This window comes from Psammomys obesus, unplaced genomic scaffold (genome assembly GCF_907164565.1).
Source record: "Psammomys obesus unplaced genomic scaffold, mPsaObe1.curated_primary_1811, whole genome shotgun sequence".
NCBI classification, from domain to species: domain Eukaryota; kingdom Metazoa; phylum Chordata; class Mammalia; order Rodentia; family Muridae; genus Psammomys; species Psammomys obesus.
In genome coordinates this window covers 8,599,111-8,611,819 of record NW_026589732.1, presented here as the reverse complement: position 1 = coordinate 8,611,819, position 12,709 = coordinate 8,599,111, and the positions used below count along the sequence as shown (strand labels likewise).

General features: G+C 36.0%; 1 protein-coding gene across 2 annotated transcripts in view; it reads right to left on the bottom strand.

The window, feature by feature from the left end:
• The window catches only part of Smc2 (structural maintenance of chromosomes 2), a 46,717-nt gene that overhangs the window by 33,661 nt on the left and 347 nt on the right, over nucleotides 1–12,709 (bottom strand). For both annotated transcript variants that reach the window (XM_055605388.1, XM_055605389.1), the window contains exons 2-9: nucleotides 11,906–12,128; nucleotides 10,634–10,783; nucleotides 7,710–7,832; nucleotides 6,039–6,077; nucleotides 4,688–4,798; nucleotides 4,456–4,500; nucleotides 3,086–3,319; nucleotides 2,742–2,891 (exon numbers count right to left, since the gene is read on the bottom strand). In XM_055605388.1, coding sequence (XP_055461363.1) covers nucleotides 2,742–2,891; nucleotides 3,086–3,319; nucleotides 4,456–4,500; nucleotides 4,688–4,798; nucleotides 6,039–6,077; nucleotides 7,710–7,832; nucleotides 10,634–10,783; nucleotides 11,906–12,073 — 1,020 coding nt within the window. In that variant the 5' untranslated portion in view covers nucleotides 12,074–12,128. The remainder of the gene's footprint in view (nucleotides 1–2,741; nucleotides 2,892–3,085; nucleotides 3,320–4,455; nucleotides 4,501–4,687; nucleotides 4,799–6,038; nucleotides 6,078–7,709; nucleotides 7,833–10,633; nucleotides 10,784–11,905; nucleotides 12,129–12,709) is intronic.

Here is a 12,709-nt window from a genome sequence, read left to right as displayed (position 1 = left end):
CACACACACACACACACACACACACACACACACACACACACACACACGACAGCTATGCCTTTTACATCAATAATTGCCAACACTTCTTATTTAAAAAGTGGAGGAAGCTCTGAGGGCAGCCCTCCAACCTGCTTTCTGACTCTTCCGGCCTTGGAGCACCAGGATCCGAGCCAAGTCAGTACTCTAGACAGACAGCATCATTCCTATCACCTTACATGTGGCCTAGTTACATGTGGTCTGTCTGAGGCTCAACAATGTTGTACTGTGTATCTTGCAAAGTATAACAACCTAGTGGGCGACAAATCTCCTAGCTGGCCTTAGGCCAAAAAAAAAAAAAAAAAGTACTAGCTTTGCTAAGGGGATTTTTCTGGGCCACAGGAGAGAACACAGGACAGTTTTGTGGCTGGCCCTGAAATAACTGAAATTTCCTCTTTCTGGATTATGGTCCCAGTGAATGGCTATAGAATTTGTTGGTAGTGCAACATCCTGAGTTATGAAGGGATTGGTGTTCCAGTCCTCCTCCAATAACTGGACGTCCTTTATTTAGACAGCATCTCAAATAATCCTGGGATATAAAACCCAGGGCAAGAAGCTTTCTGATGTCCTATGATTACAGGTGAGATGCAGATGAGAGTCCTAGTACCCCGGGAGAAACTCTCCGCGCCTGAGGAAAATAGCTAACAAACCCTAGACTGCTGCTGATCTTCCCTAGTAGTAAACTTGAGCCCCCATCCCAAAATATCTTGTATTTGTACACTTTCTGTCTTACCAGACTTTTTCAAATGAGCTGATAACCAGACAACCAGTACATGGTCAAACTGTCTCAGACTTTACAGAAAGAGTTAAACCCAGCTTGGATTTGAAAGCATGAAAATGACTGTAGTTAGAGCCAGAAGGGTAAGGGAGCAGGTCTAAGAAGCAAGTGTAAACAGAAAATGTCTATGCAGTAGCCTGGGGTCATGCTAACATTTACAGATCAAGAATAAAGGACACAGAAAAGGAGAGCAATAAATAAATGAACACATAAATAAACAAACAAACAAATAAATAAATAAAAGGAACAATCTAGTAACCCTGTGTTTAAGCTAAAGGACTATGCAAAAATAAGGAGAAAATGAGTCAAAACCAAGGCAGAGAATCACACATTTAAGCGTTAGTAAATCTGATTTTTTAAAAAAGAAAAAAAAAAAACAACAGATTTCGTAGTTGAGTATGACAAACAGAACTGTTACAATGGTCACCATGCTTTAATATATTATTTAAAATTTTCTTATTTCTTATATTTATATTTTATATAACATAATCTGAAAGAACAATACTAAGAGATATTATTTTCATGAATTTAAAACATGTACTTTCAGTACTCCAATGAAATCATCATTGAAACATTCATGTGCTCTTTTCACACACATCACCTATTGAAACTAGACACTTAACTTCTAGCCATATGAATGACCTATTCTTTACCAGCCCTTGCAAAGACTGCCTCCTCTAATTTTACACTCATTTACTAATTTCTATTCTATTCTCACCTTCTCCCATCAGTTTCTGAATCATAAATGCTTCTCATATTGAAGCCAAAGCTGACCCCCATTGATATCTCAGCCTCCTGAGTGCTGGGATTGGAAGTCTGAGCCACTATATAAACTTCTAGCAGATTTTTACCACCAGTGTCTATTTTATTAATTATTTAGTATTATTTTATTAGTTATTCCAAGTAAAACCAAGCCCTTCTTCCAAATTCTTCTATATTACTGGTCAGTTACTCTCTCTATTCTTTTGTTTTTAAGGAAATGTATCTTAAGAATTATTTTTATTTACTGGGCATGATGGCTCACACCTATAGCCCCAGTAATCATGAGGCTAATGTAGGAGAATCATATCGGTCTTCAGTATACAGGAATTTCAGAACAGCCAGGAGTACAAACTGAGGAGGAGGAGGAGAAAGTAAGGTACCAGAGGCAGGTAAGAGTTCTGGCAACATGAATGAAACCCACATAAACTGGGCATGACAGTGTACCCTGTAATCCTAGCACTTGGCAGGTATAGTCAAAAGACCAAAGAAAGTTCAAGATCATCCTCAACACACAGGGTGTTTGAGTACTCTGTGCTAGGAAGATAGGTCCTAAACTCAAAAATGGTGGAAATGAGAGCAATTGGACTCACTCATGTATTTTTCTGTAGTAAGATGTAAGTGCCATATGACCAAACTGTAATCAGGATCTCATTTGGCCTTCAGAACACTTACAGGCACAACTTCCCTTATATCTCTTCTCTCACTTTCTTTTACCACATCAGTTATCACTGTCCAACAACTATATATTTATTTTAAATGCATTTCCCCAACTGGACCCAAAAGGCAGAGATATTTTTTTTTAATTTTTATTATTAGTTACATTTTATTAACTCTGTATCCCAGCTATATCCTGCTCCCTCATTCCCTCCCAATTCCACCCTCCCTCCCTCATCTCCCTGCCCCTTTCCAAGTCCACTGATAAGGGAGGACCTCCTCCCCTTTCATCTGACCCTGTTTTATCAGGTATCTTCAGGACTGGCTGCAAAGTCCTCCTCTGTGGCCTAGCAAGGCTGCTCCTCCCTGGGAAGATGGGGAGGTCAAAGAGCCAGGCAGAGGTATTTTAAAATTTTTTCCCCTTCTATATTCCTGACCCAAACAACTACAGACTCTTAACTATGAACAGAATACAAATGAACATCACTGGAAGTAATTATTATTTGCTTACCTCAATCATGTTTTTTTCTAGCTCCTTGCGTTTGGTTTCCTCACTAGCCAGGTTTTTCTTCTTAAGATCAAATGCACTTTGAGATTTAGTATTAACCCGCTGAGCTTCTGCAAAAGCCTCCTCTAAAGATTGGAGTATGCCTGAGGTTTCCTACAAGCAATGTACAACTCACATCATTTAATCAGTTTATGTTACAGTTTTCTTCTGTGGTCTCTGATATACTTAACTTTTACAAGCTACATTACTACTTTTAGATTAAGAACAGTGTGGAAAGCATTGCCCAGTAAATCCTAAAATCATGGTAGAGTTTTTCCGGAGTATTTATCTAATTTGTTTGTTCTGACCTTATCTTTTCTTTTCTCCAACTCCTCTATTTCACAATTGAGAGCCTTTATTTTCTTTTCATTGTCTGACAGTGCTTCTTGAAGCTTTAGTATTTTATCCTGCATTTCCTTTAACTCCCCCGCTGAGCGCTCCTTGGTATCTTCCGCCAGCAAGAACTGATAAGCAATATATAAACGACTCAGATGCTCTATTTCTCGCATTACTTTCTGGTACTCCAAGTAAGAAGATCTTTCCTAAAAGAAAAGTCAAAATCAAGAATAATTCAAGCTTCATATTTTTAAAACAAATTTGGGGAAAACCTCACTATAGCAAACTTGGATCAAATTTCTCTTTACATGGTCTGATAGTTTAAATTTTTAGAAACTATAACCTCACAACTCTGGCTTTTAATCCAGCCAGAGCATCCCATCTCCATAGAATCCTATATGGCCATTTTTATTTTTTGTAAAATATGATCAAGCAGTTAGGATTAACAAGGAAATGTGTCCCCAAGTTTCATAAACTGGTGAGAGCAGAAGTCAATAAAGTGCATAGACCTACCAGGACACACTGTTAAATGTTAATGGTAATAGTACTACTAGGATTCCTACAGAACTTCCAAGTCCTCCAACCACTTGGTCCCATGTTAGTGAAGCTGATTCACATGAGGATCCACAGAAGCCACATAGCAACTACACTCTGTAAGCAGGGAAGAAAATTCTGCAGGAGCTTCACTGCCCTCCCTGCTAGATTTACAAAGAATGTGGCAAAAGGTTTAAACTTCTAATCTATAATTTGCCACAGTATTTCAGTTTTTTTCCAAATTATCTATACTACAAGGAGTTAAACAATACCAAATTTTAATGAGCCCTTAGTAAATCTTAAGTGGGTAAAACCAACGTTCTTTATAAACATTTTTTCACTTAAGTATTGCCAAGTTTTATGATCTCTGGGACTGCAAATGTTATATAGAGAACCCAATCTTACCACAAAACATTCTACATTAACTGTGATTATTACTGTGAAAGCTATCATACTAAAAGGAATTAACTCTGACAAAGATCAATAGTAAGAGTTCTATCTTTTAAAATGTTCTAGTCAATTCCAACTATCCAGTAAAACTGAATTTGCTGCTCTTCAATAAAGTATTAAAATCTGCCATAACATTCCTAACATTTTGAAGATAGTGCTCTAATATCATTATGACTTAATAGAGGAAATACATATCCACTGCAAGCAGAAGCCGGATTAGAATACTAATTTGAATGCATTTTGTCCCACAGAAAAAATCCAAAGAAATGGCAGACACTTCATCAGTATTTTCATAGCTTAGGATCTGTCACCAATTCTGAGAACCATCCTAACCATTTAACAAAAATACAGCATATACCTCTTTTAATTTTTGGATAGTTGGAGTAATCTCTTCTTCCAATATCTGGAAAACAAAAGAAAGCCACTATTTTTAGTATGTCAAATGCCAATATAAAACACATCTAAGTGGTGTTTTTTTTAAACATGGAAAACAGAACTGAGAAGAGGAACATTTTCTTGCTTTACAGCATTAAACTCCAAATGCAAGATATTTCTCCAAACCTGCTTCAGGTTTTTATTTCTTTAGTTACCGTTTTTATTTCTTTCAGCTTAGCCTCCTTTTTTTCTATAGTTTTTTGGGCAGCTATTTTTTTGTATTCATACATCCTGGTTCCAGCAGCTTCTTCAATCATGGATAATATCTGGAATAACAATAGTATTAAGAATTCAAAGTAAATCTCTTGCTGGAATTTAACATTTATTATACTAATACATTTACCACAACAAAACTTTAACTACATCATACATACCATACTATAAAAGTTAACCAGATTGAAACATATATGTGATCAGACACTTAAGAAATATTTATTACTTCACTCTTATTCTTGAATCAAGCCTTCTGCTACACTAATTTCACAATGTTTACCTCTTCTGAAATTGAAGGTACTGATTCTTAATTTCCTTCAAATACAAGTCTAACAAAGGCAATTTAAAAAAAAGAAGTAGCCCTACTTAGGTTCTGTGTTTTTCAGTTTGTTCTTAAAAGTGGGCTTCATTTATTTTCTTCCAAGGCTGAAGCATGACATTTTCTTGCTGACTATACCACAGGAGTTAAGAGTTGTGACAAGTAACTTTCTCTATGCTTCCATTTCTCTATTCAGTGTCTTATGCCATCTCTAATAACTAAAATGCAATGCAAATGCATGCCAGCAACTCTTTAAACTCTTCTTCAGTCTCAATCTCTAGAGCATGGTTCTCAATTTTACTAATGCTGCGACCCTTTAATATGGTTCCCATTGTTGTGGTGGCCCCCAACCAGAAAAATTATGGTTTTTGCTACTTGATAACTATAATTTGCTGCTGCTATGAGTTATAATGTCAATATCTGCAATGCAGGACCTGATATGTGACCTGTCCACAGATTGAGAACCACGGTTCTAGATAATTACTTCTTTTCTGAACCCATTATAGCTTGTAGCTTAGCCAGATCTTAAATTAGTAATTTCTCACTAAGGTATTACCTGAACGAAAGTAAACGACCTTACTTAAATACAGTAGCAATGTCAATTACAATCTCTTTATCTTTTCAATAGCAAGAGTAAAAATTTCATTTCATCATATCAACTACTTGTTACAAATTCTTTGCTCCTGATAATATACTCTAGAAAAGAAACTAACTTCATATAGATTTTTTTTCTATCGGGTTTTTCCTTAGTAATTCATCTCAACATAGAACACTAGTTAGCTAGGCTGCTTTATACAGTCACGATCTTTTAACTATGGGCACAGTGCTCAACGTGAAGCTATTTTACTAACCATTCTCAGACAGGGTTTCCAGAATTTTCAAGAAACTACCTTTAAAATCTGATTGCTTGGAAAAAAGAATATTTTTTAAAAAGTACTTCTAATTATCATTTTTGCTGTTCACAACAGTCTTACCTCTGGTGGTTTCATATTTAATACTTTTGTAATTCTGCCCTGAAAAGGAAACAGGAAATTTAATATAACTACAATGAAATAAATTACCTATGTAGGTCATTCAATGTTTAAGTGGAAGCTGCTGTAACTCAGCAGTGTGATACAAACTAAGTTATTAAATGATACAAAGGACAAGGATACAAATTACACAAGGTTAACTCAGGACATTTCTGAGAGGGTCAGTAATAAAAATGTAGACTATGAGATTTTAAAGTAGACATGTAGGCTTATTAAGTATTTCTTGATTATTTTTTAAACCCTGCAATATATCTTCAGAAAGCAGACCACCTGCTTCCATGTCTGAGGTGAAATTGTATTTTTACCAGTGTAAGGAAAGCATCAACTGTATTCATTTCCAAAACCAATCTACCGGGGACTCAGATCACAATTCACAATTTAGAGTCACTTGAAAGTAAGCTGTCAGCTTTGAAGCCAGACTATAGTGAATATATTTTTATTTTAGTTGATTTGGATATGTCTCTCATAATTCATGTTATTAGGAACTTAATCGCCAAAGCAACAATGTTAAGAGGTGGGACTTAATACAGTTGCTTAGTGCAGAGATTAATGACATTCATAATGGACTTTTATTAAGCACATAATAAAAAGTGAGTTTAGCCACACTTCTTCCCTCATTCTTTTCCTCTTGATACACCTGTGTCATGTTCACTGTCCTGCAATTATAGCCATGAACCAATAAGATAAAATAAACAGAAAATTCTATTGTTTAGAAATCACCCAGTCTGTGCTATTCCCTTATAGCAACATAAAATGGACAAACACATAGTCCCATGGCTTTGACTCTTGCTGCTTATTATTATTATTATTATTATTATTATTATTATTATTATTATTAATTAGACTCTTGCTTTGATTCTCTTAAGGGTCAGATGAACCAAATAAAATAACAATGGTATGTTACTTTACTTTTCATTTGTTTAAGTCTACAAAGAACATTAGTCATTTTATTCTTGAAATATTAAAATCCTTTAAAACTAATCATTTAAAATAACACATTTACGATTTTGACATCAAGTATTCCCTGACAGTTGAAGGCATTATCCTCAATGAAAGAGGTGGGGCTACAGGGACATGACCAGATCATGAGAACACTGACCTAATCAATAGTCTAATGGCTTATCCTTAGACTGTTAGAAAGCTAGAAACTATGGAAGGTGGCGGTCTCACTGGAGAAACTGCATGCTTAAGGCATCTCTCTTCTCTCTGTCCCTTGGACCCCATGAGGGAAGCATCTTTCATATAGCGTGCTGTCCCACTGTGGAACAGCCTCACCTCAGGCACACAGCAATGGAGCTGGTCGACAATGCTCAAGAAACCTTGGGAACTGCAAAAACTCTTTCTTCTTCTTCTTTTTTTTCTTTTAAAGTGGGGATGACTCTTGTCAGCTATAACAATCTTTCACATGCCTTTTTTTTTAACTTATCACATATTGGCTTCACTTATAAAGTGAAAAAAAAAAAACCACATAATAGCAAAAATTCAGAAAGTGGAAATAAAAATGGAAAGAGAAAACAGATATGAACAAAAATTCCACAGTTCTTTTATGTAATAACTAAAAATGAAAGGTAGTAAAACTATTATGAAAGATACAAAATGATCTCAACAAGATACCTGCATGATGAGGAAGTGAGGGTTGTTAACGTTCAAGCCCACAGAACAAAAGAGATCCTGGACTCTGGTGTTATTGGCATTCACTCCATTGATTAAATATTTATTTCTGCCACCAATAACCACCTAAAATGAAAGCATTTAACAACCTTTAAAGATACAGTAACACTTTGTACCAAAATAATAAATTACAGTCTATTACTTTACACTATTCTGTATAATTAATGGCACACCCAAATCCTGAGTAAATAGAAGAAGATGGCTGTCAAGGTCAAAAGGCTTACGTGAGCTCACTAACTAATTAACATAATTATGCAAAAGCCTCTTAATCTGCACTGGACTATGTATATCAGGTCCTTCTAACTTAATTCCTCAATTATACAAAAAATGTGTTTATTTCCTGATCAGTTAACTTAGGTTAATATCTGTCTTGCGCTTTCCAATGGGAACAGAAAATACTAAAAGCTAAAGACATCGATTTTGGTATGAATTCTTGACAAACTCTAATAGGAGTTCATTAAAATGACATTTGACAACTTCAAAGGAAGTGAGTAATGGTAACTTCAGCTTGAGCTCATCACATTATAAACCCTGTATTATTCATATTTTACAATAATTCCAAAATTGTCATTTAGGGTATGACTGTCGCATCTACCAGAGTCTGAAATACTTAAGAGACTTGCTCTCATAATACACACCTCAGTGCATTCAACAATTCCAATACACAGCAGTAATTATTAAATACTGAATAAAGTTAATTTACTTTCTTTAAAGGATTTTTAGGTTGGAAGGCGTGTCCATAAATAAAACAAGAAATATATTAGAAAAAATGGTAAGAATACAATCTCATGACCCAAACAGAGAAAAAAAAAAAATGTTGATTAAATATGGTTGTAGAGACAACTCCTAAAAAGTAGCTGTTTATCGCTTCCTAAAAACCCGACAAGGAACTGAATTCTGTCATGATCTACCCAAAGAAATAAGATCAGAAGCTTGATAAAATAAAGGAGAAAACCTGTATTAACAAAATGCTAAAATGGAAAATGAAATTTAATAGAATTTATAGAATCAGAATTACTTTTACATTTAGTTAATTTAATTATACAACTAATTGAAAAACTAATTTATTTATAATTATACACATTCTTATAAAAATAGAACAAAAACAAAACAGAAGCTGAAAGTATTGACTATAAGAAAAAAATTAAGGATTAATGAAAGGCTCTTAATGATTTTAAAAGAACAGCAGTAATGGAACTAGCAGTAACACACACGTAACAAAATTTAGAGCAGTTTCAAGTTATATTATGCACACTGAGAAATCATTTAGTGGAGTATCTAAAATGAAAAATATGCTAATTTTCTTCATACCTGTTTTTACTAGCCCATTGTGTCACAGTAAATCTGAAGTCACATAGTTAAAAGAAAATTATATATGTTTGTGACAGGGAAGGAGCAGAGAGCCTGTGACACATTTGGTGGAATAAAGAACCAGAAATAATTTCAGTGAAAGCCCTGGTAAGGTTCCACTTAGAAAATATTTAGACCTGCAGACAACTTAAATATTGAAATATGTGAAAAAAAAATCAGATTTCATCTTCCAAATCTCAACAGAACCAAGATTAATGCATAAAACTTTAAGTTAGCAGACGTTTGCTGAATTTAAGATTAGTTTTTAACAACCTCTTTACAAAACCAGAATGAAAAACAAGATATGAGGTAACAGGAGTTCACAGTAAAGAAAGATTGAAACATGCAATGGCTTAACTTCTAATCCTAGCTGAGTGCGTCCATGAGATAGAAGCCTCTCACGACCTTTCAACTCTCTTAAAGATGATGATCTATGGGGCACTAGCAAACATACAGTTAGTTATTGTCTGAAGCAACATTATGCAGACATTCCAAAGGATTCTAGTCAGTATTCATAATATTTGTTCATCAACATGGGCCCAGGCAGCTTTTACTGAGCCATACTGTCAAACAACACATTAAACTTAAAATTTTTTTCTGCAAGGTGTTACATAGCAATTTCCTCCAAGAAAGAACATTCTATCTTGGTAAGAAGCTCCTTCAGTCACAGCATATTCTTTGTAAACAGAGGTGAAACATTCCATCCTCCAGGGAAGCACCTTAAAACTCAGGAGGTACACCATTTAAAACCTTCAGAAAATTCCTGGAACTGACAAGACTCACTGCCAACCCCACACCCTATCAATCTTAGTTAAGCACTGTAGAGACACTCTCAAAAAAGCCAGGTGGCAAACCAGCAACTGGCTGACAGATGCTGGGATCAGCTGAGTTGCCTTGAAGAGAAACTCTAATTCAGCGGTTCTCAACCTTCCTAATGCTGCAAACCTTTAATACAGTTACTCAAGTTGTGGTGACCCTCAACCATAAAACTGTTTTCACTGCTACTTCAGAACTTATTTTGCTACTGTTATGGATCATAATGTAAATATTATTTTCCCATACTCTTAGGTGACCCTGTGAAAAGGCTGTTTGACCCCCTGCGTCTGTTTCTCCAAAGAGAGAAATGTTCCCTCCTATAGGGAAGTTTAAACAGCTTCAGGGAGTCACTGAAACTAACTAGATTCACTAGGTCCCTTCCTGTGAAAGTTAAGCGATAAAAGCTGACACCCTAATGAAGCAGAGCTGCGAAGTTTCTTGAGAGGAAAAAAGCTGCAAAGACTAAGACCAGACCAGCCTCCTGAAAGCGTTTTAGACCAACTCAGGTAGCTGGAAAAGATATTCTCTAATCTGTTCATCTGCAGTGCAGTGCAGTAGGTTCCATGTTCCTAGCTTTGTGAGCTGTCACCATGCTGGATGTACAGTTATCTTTGAGCCATTTGCTGTTGGTTCCCTATGTGGGGTAAGAAGATCTCCCTACAGTGTCACATAATATAAAATATCCAGATATAGCTACTCACCTGTCTTGTTACTGTGATTTCATCATGAGCTTCAAATCCTAATGGACTTTGCTTTTTGTCAGAATTATCAAAAGTGATTGAAACAGAGGCTTTGGTAATTCCAGCCTGTCCGTTTTTATAAACTAGATCTTGTAAATTAGAAGCCCGCACCTACATAATTAAAAAAAGGAAAGTTCACTGACAAAACTTCATATTGTACAAGAGCAGCATTAAAAATACACATCTTGCTTTGAAAAAGCCACCTGTGTAGTTTTAAGTAAAAACAGGTAGTCACATACATCAGCAACAAAAACAAGGACTACAAACAATAACCTCTAATATGTACCTTTTTCAGTAAAACTTTCTTTCTGTTCTGAATTGATTTTTACTGACTTGGCAAAGGTTAATTTACAAAACACAAAGAAGTAATGTATATGACTTTTCTAGCCACCCCATCAATTAGTATAACCTAAAAGTGCATTGTTAGGCAGAAGTGAAGGGATAAGTATTGGCTAAAAGACACCCCAAGACCAAGTTCTCAGGACAAAGGAGATTTTTTTTTTTTTTTTTTTTGCCCCAAAGGAACAAGGTGCAAGGAAGGGAATAGACAAAGACAGAAGAGAAAGGATGAGGGAGAAAGGGAAAAGGGACAAACGATAGGGGTATTTGTCCTAGGATTGGCAGGGCTGCCTCTGATAGAGAAGAGACAGATGTGGCCCACAGACAAACCACATTTATAAACATAAAGGAGGAAACCCTGGGTTAGGATGAGTTAATTAATTTTGATTGGGTATTTTAATTAGGTGAGCCAAAAGGGGGCTTTTGATTTCCGGACTTAAATACTTTGATAGTTGGACCCTAATACCCTCAGGATTAGGAAGTGGCCAAATAAGGAAATAAACCTTTCAAGGTAGCTTTGGGAATATTATCTAACGGTTTTTAGCAAGGCAGAGGGAATTGGAAGGGCAAGGCCTGCTAGAGCCCTATTTCCATCATTCATTGGGCCAGCTAGAGTTCCTCAAGAAAAGCAGGTATAGACTCTGGCCTGAGACTATCTAAAGTAACAACACAGGTGTGGGCATTACTCCCAACAGCTTAAGAGGGCCAACCTGAGGCAAGGCCTCTAAGTCTCTATATTTTCACTCACTGGATGGAATAATAATAGAACATGCTTACATGGCTGCACTGCAACATAACATAATTTACATGAAATACAACCGTGCAAACGAAAATCCAAAGTCTTCAAAGATTTCCTAGCCAAACTTGACATAAATCAGAAAGTTTACACTTTACCTGGGACAGGTTGGAGATGCCTAGGAGAAAGCAGATGGAGTCCAATATATTGGATTTTCCACTACCATTTAAACCAGTAATAGCATTGAAGAGGGGGTCAAAACCATTGACTTCAGTCCTTTGTGCATAGGACTTGAATCCTTCGAGAATGATTGATTTAACATACATTTTCTATACTGTCTTGGTCTAGCAAGCCGGTTAGGTAACAAGCTACGAGCCAGCTCTGTATAAAACAGAAATAACATCATGTAAGTAGAATGTTAACACTCCCCCCAGTCACTGTATATATGACAAAATACACAAGAATGTAAAGCGACAGGAAAAAAAAAACACACCTGCCAAACTACTTTTTCTCCTAAAAACAGCTTCCTCAGATTAAAAAATGCCCAGACGTTTGTCACTGTCTGGAAGTTAGACCATTCAACCTGGAAGTCATCATTTTTATCACTACTGTCCACTTTTCTAGGCTTGTGTTGCACTTTAGTAATAATGTAGTTAAGAGAGTATTGATTACATCACATTCCATTCTCCTTGCCACAAATTCGCTTTTCTGACATTGGAATAGATACTCTCTTTACTGCACAAGCCTTTGCATAAATGTCACCTTAGATGAGGACTTGCGGATCTCCCTAAGTAATAGCTCACAAACACAACCTCTCCTTCCCTTTTCCTCCAAAGCCGTTAAAGATGACACTAGACAACATATATCTGTCTATCCAACTCATCCTAAATCCCGCTATGTTCTTTGCCTACATACATCCTTGAGTCTCTGAGCGCTCAACTCTGAGGACCCGCGTAGTTACC